At 52.0% G+C, this 15,563-nt stretch overlaps 7 protein-coding genes across 7 annotated transcripts; 3 read left to right on the top strand and 4 right to left on the bottom strand.

Moving 5' to 3' along the window:
• Positions 1 to 840: 840 nt before the first annotated feature.
• On the bottom strand, positions 841 to 3,620 carry AKAW2_40358S (Zn(II)2Cys6 transcription factor; the record flags this gene model as incomplete). Its single annotated transcript, XM_041688677.1, has 4 exons — positions 841 to 933; positions 998 to 1,108; positions 1,170 to 2,990; positions 3,048 to 3,620. 4 exons carry the CDS (start codon positions 3,618 to 3,620, stop codon positions 841 to 843), a joined length of 2,598 nt encoding a protein of 865 aa, XP_041542438.1.
• Positions 3,621 to 4,055: 435 nt separating this feature from the next.
• Positions 4,056 to 5,753, bottom strand: AKAW2_40357S (uncharacterized protein; the record flags this gene model as incomplete). The annotated part of the gene is made up of 1 exon (XM_041688676.1): positions 4,056 to 5,753. One exon carries the CDS (start codon positions 5,751 to 5,753, stop codon positions 4,056 to 4,058), a length of 1,698 nt encoding a protein of 565 aa, XP_041542437.1.
• Positions 5,754 to 6,435: 682 nt separating this feature from the next.
• Positions 6,436 to 7,175, top strand: AKAW2_40356A (DUF4396 domain-containing protein; the record flags this gene model as incomplete). Its single annotated transcript, XM_041688675.1, has 2 exons — positions 6,436 to 6,811; positions 6,883 to 7,175. 2 exons carry the CDS (start codon positions 6,436 to 6,438, stop codon positions 7,173 to 7,175), a joined length of 669 nt encoding a protein of 222 aa, XP_041542436.1.
• Positions 7,176 to 7,441: 266 nt separating this feature from the next.
• AKAW2_40355S (Clr5 domain-containing protein) lies at positions 7,442 to 9,336 on the bottom strand (the record flags this gene model as incomplete). Its single annotated transcript, XM_041688674.1, has 2 exons — positions 7,442 to 9,092; positions 9,221 to 9,336. The coding sequence occupies 2 exons, from the start codon at positions 9,334 to 9,336 to the stop codon at positions 7,442 to 7,444; spliced, it is 1,767 nt and encodes a 588-aa protein (XP_041542435.1).
• A 498-nt stretch (positions 9,337 to 9,834) lies between these two features.
• Positions 9,835 to 11,505, top strand: AKAW2_40354A (glutathione synthase; the record flags this gene model as incomplete). Its single annotated transcript, XM_041688673.1, has 2 exons — positions 9,835 to 10,136; positions 10,257 to 11,505. The coding sequence occupies 2 exons, from the start codon at positions 9,835 to 9,837 to the stop codon at positions 11,503 to 11,505; spliced, it is 1,551 nt and encodes a 516-aa protein (XP_041542434.1).
• Positions 11,506 to 11,581: 76 nt separating this feature from the next.
• AKAW2_40353S (cyclic pyranopterin monophosphate synthase MoaC) lies at positions 11,582 to 12,572 on the bottom strand (the record flags this gene model as incomplete). Its single annotated transcript, XM_041688672.1, has 2 exons — positions 11,582 to 12,360; positions 12,449 to 12,572. The coding sequence occupies 2 exons, from the start codon at positions 12,570 to 12,572 to the stop codon at positions 11,582 to 11,584; spliced, it is 903 nt and encodes a 300-aa protein (XP_041542433.1).
• A 2,023-nt stretch (positions 12,573 to 14,595) lies between these two features.
• On the top strand, positions 14,596 to 15,162 carry AKAW2_40352A (LysM peptidoglycan-binding domain-containing protein; the record flags this gene model as incomplete). Its single annotated transcript, XM_041688671.1, has 1 exon — positions 14,596 to 15,162. One exon carries the CDS (start codon positions 14,596 to 14,598, stop codon positions 15,160 to 15,162), a length of 567 nt encoding a protein of 188 aa, XP_041542432.1.
• Between the last annotated feature and the right edge of the window lie 401 nt (positions 15,163 to 15,563).

The raw sequence follows: 15,563 nt of genomic DNA, 5'->3' as shown, positions 1-15,563 counted from the left end.
CTGAGTATTTTGAGTTGGCTACAACACTCCCTTTCTTTCTTGCCCCCCCGCCGGCAATTCCTTGGGGATTCTCGTCGGCAATGCCACCCCCAACCATGCAAACAGTGCAAACATCCCAACTCACCGGACACCCAAAGGCGCCATCGGTCACATTTTGGTCGAATTAGACCTCTAGAGATAGGCAGATCAGCAGCTAGGGGAGATGCATATACTACATTGCTAACCAATTTGCACCAGATAAGGGTGCATCCAGGGGGACTACTATACGTGTTGGTGGTGGCCTTCCCTTCGGCCGTGCAGGCACCCGCCTCCCTTGTTGAGACGCTCGGCAATCCCCGGCGTCACGTGTGGATGGGGTGTCCGCTTTTTGCCGTTGAACCCCCAACAGTCGAGACTGGGTCGACAATGCTGTCTCCGAGGAGAAACCGGTTAGTAGTGATCACATTGGAGTGATCAAGGCACTTAGCGGATATGATGGGATTTTGTGTGGCTGTAATGGTCACTCGGAGGGTGTCTACAGTAGTCTGTAATGTCGCAGGGAGGTTCGTAGGCCGCCATTCCTTATGCACCAGCTGCGTCGATGCGCAAGCACGGTAGTATGCCATCCTTGATGTACCACTGAGACATGCACCGCCAGTATGGGCAGACTGTCCAAGTTATGATCCACTGCTTCGGGGTCCGGGTGAGGGTTGCTCCTACCCGGCAGAAATCCCAGGAACAGTAGTACCTATCTCTACTCAACAATCCCATGTTCCATTACATGCTGCGAACCACCAGTATATCTCGTAAACCCTATGCCGTGTGCCGTGCCAATATCCGCTATAAGCTGGAATGTCAGCCTCACATCATCAGATGATCCAAATCCGCCCAATTATTTATCGGATAAGGCGACAGCGGATCAAGCGCGAAACACCAGTCGAAATCAAGATGTCTCTACATATAAAGACGTAGTCAGAATCGGGTCACATAAGAATCAAGCAGAACTGCAGATACACACCAGATCACCAGCTGCAGCATCATCCCAAGTCACTGGCCGCGGGGCATTCGTATGATGACACGCATCTACAGCTGTATCCGATTCCAAACCCTGCGTTTGCGAAGACTCTGCCTGCTTAAACTTAGCTGGTATACCCAGAGTAAATCAGCAGAAGACAATGAATAACACCTACCACTTGATATACCCCGCCACTCTCTCCCTCTCCAAGACGTCGTCCCATTTCCCTCTCCTCATCCTGGCATCGATATCCCTCCAATAATACATCCCTACACCTCCTCGAAACAACCGGACATGCATCATCAACCCCCAACGGCACCGTCTCCCCATTCCCATCCCCATCCCCATCCCCATCCCCATCTATACTTCCATCCTTAGCAGCTACCATCTCACTCCTAACCACCATAAAAAGAATCATCAATATACTAAACATCTTCGTCGCCCTCTTCTCCACTCTCACCTTCTCCTCAAAATACCTAATCGTGTTCTCCACGCTCTCGAACAGCGCCAGGCGCTGATAATACACACTTTGATCCATGTAGTTCGAGATACTACTCCTCCCAGGGAAAGGTATATCGACTACTCGGCCATGGGATTTGGTTTGTAAGCGTAGCTCGAAGCAGATTGTTGCTGCCGCGTGGAAAAGGTCGTCGCGGAAGAGCCCGCCTTTAAGGTGGTGTATGTGTGGGGAGAATTGGTTGTTGTTGTTGTTAGGTAGTGGTGCTGATGGCTGGTTGTTGTTGGGGTGGTGGTGTGGAAAGCGCTCTAGCTGAGAAAGCAAAGCTAGGCTGGTCTGGACGCAAACTCGTCGCGAGAATATGAAGGGTTCCTGGTCGAGTTGGGTTTCTGTGAAGCGCAGGAAGAAGGGTCGGTGGAGGGCGAGGAGGCTGCGGTAGTGCAAGAAGAGGAAGAATGAGCGGCGGAACTCTGTGTTGACGCTGCTGTCGTTAGGTGAGGGTGATGTACTGGGGTCGTCTCGGAGGTCTGCTGGAGCCTGCGCCAGTCCTGTTGTCAGGCGTTCGCTGAGGGTGGTGACTTCATCGTTGTAAGTCGCGCTCAGGCGTACCCGATTGATCATTTTGGATATAGCTATACGAGTCTCTAGTGTCTGCGCTAGAGCAATCTGGAAGGATGTTCTGGTTAGGGTATTTGATTGCCTCGAGGGAGGTCGATGGAGCGAGTCGACGGTAATGTCCTCATCGTCAATGTCAGATGGCAAGGGGCTGTCAAATTCGTCCCATGATACTGCCAATGGTATCCCGCTGTACAGAGAGGCTTGGAGCTCCAGCTCGATGACTGTTAGCCAGAGGCGTTTGCGTAGTTCGGCCCAAAACGGGGAAATGCTGGGAAAGTTGCATGGATCCCGATGAAGACCCGTTAGCATCGCTTCGCGGAGTAGGGATCCGGACGCCAGGCTGGCTAGATCGCCGTCTCGGGCGGTTGCTTGCTGTGCAAGAAGCAGTAGGCATTTGATCTGGATCACATCCAGATTCAGTTGGGTGTGGCTTGTCATGGCTGCTAGCCATGTGGTGACTGCTGAGATCCAAGTATGACATGTCTGTATCAGTGACTGCGGGCTGAAGCCCGCGGATGCCAGTGGTTCTGTCTTCTCGGTGGCGAAGCAGCTGGCGCATGCCATTAACATGAGGAGTTTTGCGATAAAAATATCGGACTTGCTATTGAGCAATCCATCAGCGTGGGACATCTTACGATCGCAGAAAGCTTTCCATTCGCTGATGAATGATGGGACGTGCAGTATGCGTAATGTTGTCTCGAAGGTTGAGAAGTACGATCGCATCAGGTATTCGGCTAGAGGACGATCAGGCAATAATTCAATCAGTTTTGACGAGGGTGGCTGGTCGCTCTGTCGTCGTCTCTCAGGTCCTCTCAGATCATGTTTTAGTCGTCTTAGGGATAGGTAATCCGTGAATCCTGGGTTGGTGGGAGTTTGCTTGTTCCGATAGTACTCATGCAAATGGGCGTTGAAATCGGGGAACTGCAGTTGACTTGTTAGCCATGCAATTGAGCCAAATGGAAACAGCTTGATACTTACCATCCCAAGGGTAGTCGCCCAGTGACTCCGTCCAAAAAACCGGGTTCTTTGCTGCTTCCCTCGAAACGACAACGGCGAGAGATATTGAGAGAAGGTATCCCCTGATGCAGATGAGGCCTGCCCTCTATCATGTTGAGGCTGTACGTCAAAGCATCGAGGAGCTGTAATTCCCCTCGTCGAACCCACTGCACTCAAGGGCGACGACCGAAAGATAGACCTTCTCGCAGCAGCATCCCCATCAACATTGCACGTACTCCCAGCAGTGACAGTTGACGGGGGTGTACCAAGCGAAGGCCCCGCAGACAGTTGCCTTACCGCATTTGCAGTTTGCGCATCTTCTTCTCGTACAATCAGAGACCTTTTGGCAGACCTTGGTGTTAACCCCGGAGAAGATTGCGACGGAGAAGAAGTAGTAGAAGAATAGAAGCAAGCATCTTGGGCGTTGGCGCGCACACACTGCGCGCAGGGCTTTGAACGATCGCACTTGACTTTGCGATCGCGACAGGAAGTGCATGACAGGACCTTCCGGTGTCTTCGGGTAGGGACAGGCCTTCGTTGGGGATTTACTCTCATGATGCTTTGCTTAGTTGCCTTTAAGTGGTCCGGCTGCGCGGGAGCCATGACACCGTGGGGTGAGGGTGGTTGACCCGCTAATTGGAGTTGGACAAACGTAGTAAAAGCAGGGTCCGAGAATGTCGGATATGAAGTAAATGAGAGTTAAATGAGACAAGAATGAGAGTATGGTGGCTGAAGTGGGGGAAGAGAGAATAGTAGTGATGATATCCTTCGGTGTTAAGACATATCCTCATCAGGAAAATGTGAAGTCCGGACCGGCGTCTTACCGTATTTGGTAAGCCGAAGTCCGCCGGCCTATTGGTTGTCCCAATGAAGTAACATAGCCATGTGTCGGGCGATCTATACTAGTACTGAATCTCATTCACTATTTGTTCTGGGAGTACGTATGTCTGCTCAGAACCTCCATACAAGGTCTTATTCTGCGAACTTCGTCTACTTACAGCAAACATTGGTCGACTCAACCGCCGAAAGACGACAGAAACATGAAGCATTGATAGGAACATCCGCCGAAGCCAGCGCAACGTCGCGTTGAGCACGAATATACCGAGCCTTGTCATGCATCCCCTGCCGAATCAGACACTCATACAAGCCATGCAAACTCCAGACGTTGTTCAATCTTGCCTTCCGACGCGGGAGGGTTTCACTCAACCCCAGATCCTCTTCATACACATGCTGTGCTTCACTAACGTGACCCTGTTCGAGAAGCAGAGCCCCGAGGGCATGTCGTGCAGGCTGCATCCATGGCGGAGGATCAGCGTAGACCAGGTTATCCTCCAACTTTGTCGCTTGCCGCAAGTGATCGAATGCCTCCTCAAAGTTGCCCTGGCGATACTCGATCTCTCCTTTCAACATAGCCGATCCGATCTCAAGGACGTCCACCTCGCGAACGGGCAGGCTGTTCAGGCGAGACGGGGGAACCTTTTTGCGAGCAGCCTCAAATTTTTCCCTTTCCTCTTTGGCTTCCTCTACGCGATTCAATACCGCCAAAGCAATGCCGCGGGCATAGTATATCATCGCCGTCGTGGACGCGTATAGCTCCTTATCCTTGGGGAGCTGTAGATCTAAGATATCATTCCACCGTCCAAAGCGGATCAAGACATGGGCTATGGCTCCCAGAAATCCTTCTGCCCAATTTGCAATAGGAGGAGTGGTTATAGACAAGAGCTCGGGGGTGAGGATTTCCTGAAGACGCTTCATGCCGGAGATGGCCTCTGCAAAGTTCCCAGAGATGACTGCACCATAGACCTTCACGTAGATGTTGTGCGATCGGTACATGATATACAAGAGGGTGCCCGGCTCCCTGGCAAAGTATTTGTCGTCGACAGCCATGGCCTGGTTGTTCGAATCAATAACCGCTCGATAGTCACCACAAGCGACGTAAATATGGCTAGGCATATGCAGCATATGCGAACCATCTGGCACGAGTCGAAGAAGTCGATCCGCAGCTGGTAGCGCGACCTCCGGATATGGCGCCATTTCCATGAGATGGATATACAGATGGCAGTAGGCAGGATTGTTACTGGCCCCGGGGAGGGAGGCCATAGCCTTCTCAAGAACCCGACGAGCCTCAGTAGTATGGGGACCGCAGGGCTCGCCGGTGTCCAGATTCCACAGAGCCCGCGGGGATATGCACATGAGTGACTCTACAAAGAGAGCCACGATATCAGGGTCCTCCGGATAAGCCTCGTAGACGGGTCGCATGGCGTCTGCATAAGCCCGATCCAACGCATGAAGATCCAGATCCTCTGGCTTCGTTTCATCATCTTCTTTGGGAAACCGAGCCCCCAGGGCCTCAATCAAGGCCCTTTCGGCCGGACTCGCCCCTTGTGCTGCCAGAGCCCGAGCGCGTTGGAGTACGGGTTTCATTTCCGTAATAGTTGTGGCCAGGTCCACTGGGTCAAAGCGAATCCAGGCCTTGTTGTAGTTTGGTCCACGGGCATAGGCTAGACCCCAGTACGCCATGGCGCAACTCTCATCGGCCTTGCTGGCTTTAATGAAGCAGCGGGAGGCTTCTTCATGGTTGAAGGAGTAGGACCAAACCAGTCCGCGGTTAAACCATAGCTGGGCGCCGGAGGAGTTGGTTGTTACGGTTCGGCCGTACGGGCCAAGGTTGAAGTAATCGTCCGTCATGGCAGTGGTGGGAAGGAGATAGTATTAATGTTTCATTTGAAGCGGAAGAAGGATGAGGTAAATCTGGATTTAGTTTGGATACTAAGTATTGAGCTGATAGTAAGTAGGAAATGTGCCAGTTGGGTGTTCTTCGGGCGGGGTCGGCCTTTTATAGTTTCTTGTTGTACTCACTAGTACTACTACATGTAGTTGGGCTGGAAGGTGTGATCGGGGTCTACTACTTTTAGCTGCATACGTCGTATGCAGCTACTCCTCACCCAATACTGATAATAGTACTGATAGTAATGACATGAGGAGATATGCAAGTCGATCGGCAATACCACCATATCACTGATCCATCAGACAAATAAAATGATCGGACATAGTATCGATCCACCCAAGTTGTGGGGGGAAGAACATTCATCGGCATTGGACCGGTGATAAGATGCTACCATAGCAGGAAAGATTGATATCCGAGTACTCCGTGTATGTCTCCAAAAATACTCAGTTACTCGATACTAATTTGACACGACCATTAGAATGTTGGTGGAGCTGCTCTCCATTCATCCCCCGGAGATAACCCGGAGACAAGCTTAATCAGGAAATGCGTCTTTTTCGCGGGAAAATTAGAATTTCCCAATATAAGATGACAAGTACTAACCCTACCACAGACACTTCCCTAGCATTGAATAGTATTTAACCCATGACTCCCAATATGTTACTCTATAGAACAAGTCCAATCCTCCACAAAACTCCCCACACTCGCCGCCTCTTTTCCATCCTCTCCCCAGCACAAGCCTGTCGATCCACTACTACCCAGACCCCGAGCTGTTCCAAATCATCGCCATCGCCAACAACAACCGGAAAGTCTTCCCCATCATGTTCAACTACCACAGAACAACCACAATCCACAAACCCTTTCACATTTAACTTTTGGACAAGCAAATCCGCCTGGAAGCGCGCCAGCATCAACACCCTCCGCTGCCTCGTTGGCTGCACGCTGGGTGATTTCTCCGCCCTATGGATTCTCCAAACCTACTATCCCCATCTAGGCATGGGTCTTATTATGGGTGCCTCGAGTATGTCTCCGGTCTATCCCCAATACAGATATATATTTATATACGAAAAACATGCCTAATGAAGAGCATAGTGGCCTCCGGAATCACCACATCCATCATCCTCGAGACCATCCTCCTCCGCCGGGGCGCTGACCAACTCTCCTGGCCAGCGGCTGCCCGCACCGCCATGGGAATGAGCCTGGTGTCGATGTTGGCCATGGAGACGGCGGAGAATTTGGTCGATTATCATCTCACGGGTGGGATGGTGAATATGGCTGACCCAATGTTCTGGACTGCTGCGGCTACGTCTATCGCGGCGGGTTATTTGGCGCCGTTGCCGTATAATTATTTGAGGTTGAGGAAGTATGGGAGGGCTTGTCATTGATGAACTTGATTAGGATTCCTGTGTAGTCCATAGTATGTAATTATATCCTCTGCTCTGTATGTATATCGTTTGCTACGGATCGGCAATAGAGTAATCTCAAAATCAATTTAGGGATGTCTCGGTTTTCTGCGTCTAGCGGTTGTGTGAAGAATAGCTTCATGGGTATTATGTCTCTGGATTTGGCAATTATAGTAACACTTTTCACTAGCCATGGAGTATAAGCATAAGGACCACCCGTTAATAGGGGGGTCCGGATTAGTTGTATGTTAGTTCAAGCAAAACACAAAGGTGGCTTTCCGCCCCTGCACGTGGGTCAAGTACGCATCGAGCTCATGATCTTCGTCAATCACAAACGGAATCTCATTGCCCTTCTCATCACGGTCCATTCCCTCGATCTTCGTGACCACGGCGTCCGGGTACTTCTCGCCGACAATCTGCTGCAGCTCAGCCACCGATCGCGCCGTCAGCTTCTCCACCCAGGTCTTCGAGTCGCCGTGCAGCGGACTCTGGGGATGGATGCGAAGGTAGACAGGTACATGCAGCACAGGTGGCCCCAGCATCGGGTCTACATAGCCAAAAGCTGCTGCGGAATCGGAAGGGCCCGTCGCGAAGGAAGGGTCATTAGCAGCTTGCAGCAGAGAGGGATCAATTTGCATGTCACTGAGATCACTCGGAGCACTGGCCAGCGCCTGCGAGGCGAGTGTGCTGATTCCATTGGCAATGCCGCTCCCGTAGCTGCTGCTGACTGGAGGACTCCCCGGTTCTGACTGAGAAGCTGTGGCGTGAGGGACGGATGGTTTGCGGGCGGGATCGCGCTTGGTCTGGTCGTCGCGAAGCCGCTTCATGACGTCGCGGCACAGCACTTCCAGCGCCTTCACTTTCGCCGTGTGCTCCGGGTCCGCCGGGCCTGGCGCAAGAATCTGACGTAGGAGCTCCGAGTTTTGGATCCATTGGTCCTTCAACTCCTTCCAATGTTCGTCGCCAGCCTCCAGCTTACTCGTGAAATGGTCCGCCTTCAGGGTGTTGTAGAATGCATTCCGTATCTGGCGGCTCTCCTCCGGGTTGATCCCGAGGACATTCTTGGCCTCGGCAATGGTCATTCGCCGTTCCAGAGTCCTCATCCTCTTCGTCACATCAGTGCATAACACATCCAAGGCCAGTGTTTTGGCTTCTAGCTGGTTGGGATCATGCCAGAACACCTGCTGGAGATGTGGTGATCCCTCAATCAGTTTGTTCTTGGCGTCCTGCCATCTCTCAGGTCCCGCAACGGTCTTTTTGATGAAGCCTGCTTCTTCACAGATCCGTTGGAACTGATCCCGTACCTGGCGATACATCGCATTGTCCAGCCCGAGATACTTTTTGCTTTCGTCAATGGTCGTCTCGGAGGGGAAGCGGGGAGGTCCCGGCGGGTCAGCGGGCAGCCCTGCCCATCCGCGAGTCCGGCGGCGACGCTTCCTGCTCGCCCAACGCTCTTCACTTTCTGCTTTGAGGCGCTCGAGGCGCTCCTTGCGCTTGGCAAGAACTTCGGGAGGTAGGTTCGGGGAGGTAGGGTCGTCTGTCGTGGGGGTGGGGAGGTTCTCGGTCTCGTCAAAGGGCGGTGCTTCGGTTTTGTACACTTCCTGCTGGAGGGCGAGGAGTCCTTCATCTTCGGGCAGCTGGATTGGCGTCTGAATGCGCGATTGTGACTTCATCCCGTTGGGGACCCGAAGCAGCCAGCGATTCTTGGCCCGCACTCGCATCAACTCCCGCTCTTTGATCTCGAAACCCTCCTCATTCAGTATGCGAAGCATGTCCCGCTGACTCGTATTCTTCTCCCATAGTTGCTTGACTCGTGCTACGAGCTTGGCGTTTTTATGCGCGGGATTTTGTTTCGAAGGGAAGCCCCACCGTTTGAATTGAGTCTGAAACGCGCGTTTACTATGAAAGGGCGCGAGGTTAGATACAGTAACAGACGCGAAGGGATAGACTTGGGCTATTTGGGATGGGAGATGTAAACAGAAGCACACAAGCAGTATCAAATATGGCGTGTGCGCAGAATCACTGACCTTGGGGCGAACTGGTAGACATTCTTCATGTATTCCATAATCTCCTCCAAGGCCTTCTTATCCTTGATATACATCTGATAGCAGATCTCCCGCTTGCCATCCCAGTCGTAAACCATGGTGACGGGACGAACAAGGGAGGCGACACACCCTCCCCAGTGGAGGTAGTGCCTGGGGGGATAGCAACCCAGCCAGCCCAGCTGGGTGGAGTGTGGAGGGGAGTTGGGGAAGATGGAAAGATGGAGAGTGACTGCTGGAGACACTGGGGGTGCTTGCTGTGCCCCGTAGTCGCTCCTGCGAATCCGTCGTGCTTCTGGACCGCCGTAGTGCTAGTCGGTTGAGGGGAGCCAGACGGTGCACTTGCGCAACAACCTTGAGGAGTCACCTGACTTGCTGACTGGCAATCGGCGCGGATTAATAATCTAGTGCCGATATGCCCCTCCGCGCTGTGCCGTTACGTGATCGGCGGCCTCCCCGCAGATTACTAGATTTCTTCGTCTACTACTACTTCTTCATTTCTTCGTCTCTTCTCTGCGAATTGGACTCTTAGATTGACATTACCACTACTGTGGATTCGTCAGGTACTGTCGGACACATCTTTTGAACTATACCTCGCAATGGCCGACTCCGTCTACGCGGATTATCCACCCCACCTGAACCCCGCACAGAAGGAGTTCCTGGTCCGGACAGTGAAAGATTGGACTGTTCAACATGGATTGATGATCCGTCCTGCACCGACATTCATCTCCAAGGAGTCAGATCCTCAGGGCGTCGTGGCGACCAGTGCCCCGGTCACCTTGTTTCCTAGTCCTTTCCCCAAATCCTGCTTTGAAGAGGCCCAGGCCCTCCAGACAGTGTACAACCAACTCTATGCCGCGATCACCTGTGATGAACAATGGATTGGGGATATCATGGAAGAGTAAGGGGCACCTCTGAGCCATAAGTCTGCTCTCAGATTTGTGGAACAACTTCTGCGTTCTGCTGCACTTCATTTGCTTCCGAGCTCCAGATGTAGATGCTAAACCGTTCTTCACTTTAGCCTCATTGACGTGGACGACTTCATCTCGCACCTCTGGAATGTCCACCTCGCTGTTAAGAAGGAAGGTTATGTCCAGAACCTCTCCCTTGGCCTCTACCGGTCCGATTACATGCCTCACATGCCGTCTGCCTCGTCTCCTCCCTCCTTGAAGCAGGTCGAGTTCAACACCATCTCATCATCCTTCGGCGGGTTGTCAACGCTCGTGACTTCACTGCATACTGAGCTTCTCAACTCTCCACCGGGTCATCCCCTCGCTTATCCGTCGCACCCTCTGCTTAGCTCGAGCCAGCCTCCAAAGAATACTTCTGTGGAGACCCTCTCCGCGGGCTTGGCTGCAGCACACACTGCCTATGGATCATCCAAGTCATCCCCAGCTCTGCCTACATGCATCATCTTTGTTGTCCAGGAAGGTGAACGGAACGTCTTCGATCAATTAGCTCTCTCGAGGCAACTTACCCAAACTCACAAGATTCCCGTGTTCCGCTTGCTCAGCTCCGAAGTCCTCATGCACACTCACATTCCTGCCTCCAATCCTTCCCGGCCGCTCATCTACCGCCCCCCTCACGCTGAAGGAGTAGAGTTTGAAGTTACAACAGTGTACCTCCGTTCTTTCTACACGCCGACCGACTACAAGTCCGAGCGAGACTGGGATGCTCGTATCCATCTGGAGCGTTCCGCCGCCATCAAATGCCCCACTGTCTTGAACCAGCTTGCGGGATCTAAGATCGTACAGCAGGTGCTCGCGGAAGCCCAGGGGCCGGATCATCTTGCCAAGTTCCTTGCCGGTACTGACTCATCTACGATTGAGAGGCTACGAGCGACCTTTGCTCCGCAATACGACCTTTCCTCAAGTGGCCGTGGGCGCAGCCTTGCCTTAACTCCCGAAACAGCAGCCAACCACGTGCTGAAACCCCAGCGCGAGGGCGGTGGGAACAACATCTACAAAGAGGCGATCCCTGACTTCCTGCGATCCCTCCCTGAGACGGAATGGAAGCGATGGATCTTGATGGAGCTGATCCAGCCACCTGCCGAGGCCAAGAACGTAGCACTGCGACCCGACGGAGAGGTCCTCAGCGGAAATGTCATCGGAGAACTGGGTATCTACGGCACGATCCTCTGGGACCAGGCTGGAGGCAAAATCCTGCACAACGAACAGGGCGGTTGGCTCATGCGGACCAAGGGCAAAGACGTCAACGAGGGAGGCGTTGCCACCGGATTCTCCAGCCTGGACAGTGTCATTCTCTATTAGAATAATATACGCCATCTGTACACCAGCTACATCTGCCATATATCATATCTATAATAGACCATATATAGATAAATAATCACTTCTCAGAACCACCTCTACTAGTACTACTCGTAGAATCTTCCCTAACCCAATGCCCACTCTTCCCCCCCTTCTTCTCCAACAGCCTCACCCCCTCAACTACCATCCCCTTATCCACCGCCTTCAACATATCATATACCGTCAACGCCGCCCCCATTGTCGCCGTCATAGCCTCCATCTCCACCCCCGTCCGTCCCTCACAACTCACACTAGCCACGACCCTCATTCCCCCATGCCCTAAATCCCACTTACCGCTATCATCACCATGCTTAGCCGACGCAGCCTCCGGCCCAACCAACTCCACATCCACCTCCACCCCCGTGATCCCTATCCCCGGATGACACAGGGGTATAATATCCGGTGTCCTCTTCGCAGCCATAATCCCCGCGATGCGCGCTACACTAAACACATCCCCCTTTTTGGTCATCCCGCCGTCGCGCAGGATCTCCCAGGGCCGCGGGTTGGAGAATTGGATGTGGCAGGTTGCTGTAGCAAGGCGGGAGGTTATGGGTTTTTCGGTGATTTTGGTCATGTGTACGTTTTGCGAGGCGTTGAGGTGTGGAAGGTCCGGGTCCGGGGTTGTGGGGAGGGAGATAGGTTGGGTGTTGTTGTTGGTGATGGTGGTGGATGACTCATTGTTGTTGTTTGCACGCAAGGTGTGGTGGTGTCTCAATTGGGGGAGGTATGATCGTGGGATGCGCTGCCCTGGTGTTTGGCGGGGGATGGAGGGAGTGGGCTTATAGTTCGAAGAATGCTGGCTTCGCAATGATGGGTTATCTGTTTGGTGTCTGTTAGCGGAGAAGGAGTTCATGCATGACACATGATGCTGGATAGAAAACATTCAGTAAATCTATAGCTTACCTACCAATAAGTAATATGGGGTTGCAGCTGGGTAATCTGGCGGCGTGATGAGTTGAATAGTTGCGGGGACAGCGAAGGGATGACAAAAGCGGCGCAGCTCCCTGACTGCGCCATAGGAGTTCAATCATTGTTTGGAGAATAGTTAATTTGGCGCGAATAGTAGGCTATAGCATCATTGTAAAATAAGACACCAGAATCGTCCCTTAATACGCGTCGACTGACTAGGCGTGAAGGGAACGAGTCCAAAGGGAGGAGCTTTCGGAGAGAGCTTAAGATAGTACGGTGTTTCTTATCAGTGGGGATTATTATCCGGCCGCAAATTGCGGCGGAGATCCCCGGTGTGGGTCACGTGATGATTACGGTCAAGAGAAATCCCCAGTTATTTTCATGATAGTACATAATAACAAAGATTATGTTAGATGGTCAGCCCGTCATCTGGAGTGAATGATAAATGGTCGCGTGGCCGATATTCGTTGAGAACTAGTAGTTGTATTACCCTTGCCCTTGTCCACCCTCGTTCCTATACTATATATCTTAACTTAGTACCCTCTTAGACTGCCACATGATCGCCATAGTGCCAGTGGTTGACAATCTAGTATGTCTGGATACTTAGTCTGCGCAGTGACTCTCCATTGAAAGAGACACAGCTCCTAGTTTTGGTCGAGCCAATCCCATCAGAGACAAAATCCCAGGACATCTCATCATAGGCCTCTAGGCTGGAGATAGCCATGACGGGCTTACTATTCGTGGCCTTGGGGTACCACGGCGATCACTTTCATTTCCACTATAGACGCTACTATAATCATTGATTCAAACCAGTCAGTCAGCATCTGCTATAGTATGTTCAACTGTTCCATGAAGTCAGACATGCCACTCGTCGTGGCTTGAGACATTTTCATTTCCCCGCCCGTGAGTCTCAGACACTCAACCACCATGTGAGCAGCTGCGTGATGGGTTGATGCGATGAAGAGGTGACTTGATGCTGTTGTACGACTGAGCAAGCAAGCAAACAAACAAGCAAGCAGGAGTTTCTCCGCAATACTACCGACGCCACCAATTACAATCTCACGTCATATCGTATCGAATGTCCAAGCAGTACCCGAATATAGTTGAAGTGGTTCAAGAACCGTCGGATGAGATTGAATATACTACTTTGCTCCGCAGACAATCCGATTTGCATAATGGACTATTAGTGGACAAGATGCCATTTCTCGATGTTTGGTGTGGTTCCTGACCTGTTCATCAATCAGTCCGGCCCCCTTCCCCGCGGCCATTCCCCCGCATTTCCCCCCTCCTCTCCGAAAGCCCTCCAATGCACCAAGACCCTAGTGGCAGGAGTGGCGTTGTCGCATTGCAGCGACACGCAGGAGGACTAGTCTGGTCATTAGCGACGCTTTCCATATCAGGAAGTATCAGGCAATTGGCGGGGATCAGAAAGAGTCAAGCCGGATGCAAGCTCATCAACTATCGAAAACTAGTTCGAGTTCGAACAGGGTCCGATAAAACCTCTCCAGTCAGCACTCTGTACTTGTGAGACATACACCTTCAGTGTCGAGCCTCCCTCTCAGGCTCCAAGCGATCCTGGTCGGTAGGACGCCTGAATACCACTTCCCTGTCTCCCGAGTGGTTCACCGTTGTCTCGGTCAGCTGCGGAACAAACCTGGTGCTGCATTAGAAGAAGAATAACTTTAGTCTCAGGCTCTAGAAAACATGGACCATCTTTCGTTTTAGAACGGATTAGCCGGTCTTGGCCATTGGGAGCGGAAATACTACGACGGATCTGAAGAGACGTCGTGCAGAAAGGGAAGAGTCCTACTGAGTAGGTGAATTCCACCTCACAAGGTAACACCCGGCAGCGAGACCCTCGTCACCCGATTTACCCGGAGTGTCCGTCGTGGTGAGACTTTTGCAGACTATCCTCGCTATACAGCATCACCAACCAGGATCATTCCAAGACATGACTTGCCTGACGAGAGCCCAGGGCAAGATAGGCGTTCCTAGTAGTATCTCACTGATGCCTCCATAGAGGTAGCTTTGCCATCATGGAAGACTATATATACCACCTCCCTATCCTACCATTCAGACTCATCTCTCATCCTCAGAAACATCTTCTCTCCTCTCAAGATATTGAGAACTACAAGAATATCCACCATGTATCTCACTTACATCACCCTCTTCACCCTCCTCTCACTCGCCTCAGCCGCAGCACACATCCCCCGCGACGGCACTCCCACCACCCTCACAGCCGCCGCAGCCATCAATGCCGTGGCTACCCCTTCCCCAATCCAGCCCGGCATGACCAGCAACTGTGACTCCTTCCACCTAGTATCCAGCACCGACACCTGCGTCACCATTGCCTCCAGCGCCGGTATCACACTTGCCGACTTCTACTCGTGGAATCCGGGTGTTGGCTCCGGCTGCGACACTCTCTGGCTGGGGTACTATGTCTGTACCGGAGTGAGTGACACTACCACCACTACAACCACATCTACGACTACCACCTCCACCACCACGAGTGTTACCACCCCATTGCCCACTCAATCGGGGATGGTGAGTAACTGCGATGCCTTCTATCTGGTTGCCTCTGGGGATACCTGTACGACAGTGGCGCAGAAGAAGAGTGTGTCAGTGACGGATATTATCGCTTGGAACCCGGCAGTGGGGACGGGTTGTACTAATTTGTGGTTGGGATATTACATCTGTGTGGGGGTGTTGTAAGGTTATGGTCGATGTGGGAGATTATGACTTGATGTGGTTCTTGACAGGTGTGCCGGTTGATGGTTTGGTATGTTGGACATCGTTTTCGTATGGACTTAGTCTAGTAGCTAGGGATTGAGTAATAATGAACTACTTTGTTTGATTACACCCATTTAGTCCAGTTCATACAATCCTAGTCTTCCATAGCAGGAGTCTACCAGCATAAGCCATATAGAGAAAAGCCGGCCTGAAGGAATAGATAGAGATAGCGCATAGTTAGGATGATCTTGTGACCTGACAGCATTCTGATGAAAGTAGCATTGAATCGCTGCTGTACCACCTGGTTAGCATCTCACTTGGTAGATCAGATGATGAAGATTACCAAGACCAGAGACTTCGAACGGATAGATCGTAGATAAAAT

This window comes from Aspergillus luchuensis, chromosome 4, assembly GCF_016861625.1.
Source record: "Aspergillus luchuensis IFO 4308 DNA, chromosome 4, nearly complete sequence".
NCBI lineage: Eukaryota > Fungi > Ascomycota > Eurotiomycetes > Eurotiales > Aspergillaceae > Aspergillus > Aspergillus luchuensis.
Note: the sequence above shows the minus strand (reverse complement) of the source record. Positions and strands in the feature narration are given on the sequence as shown.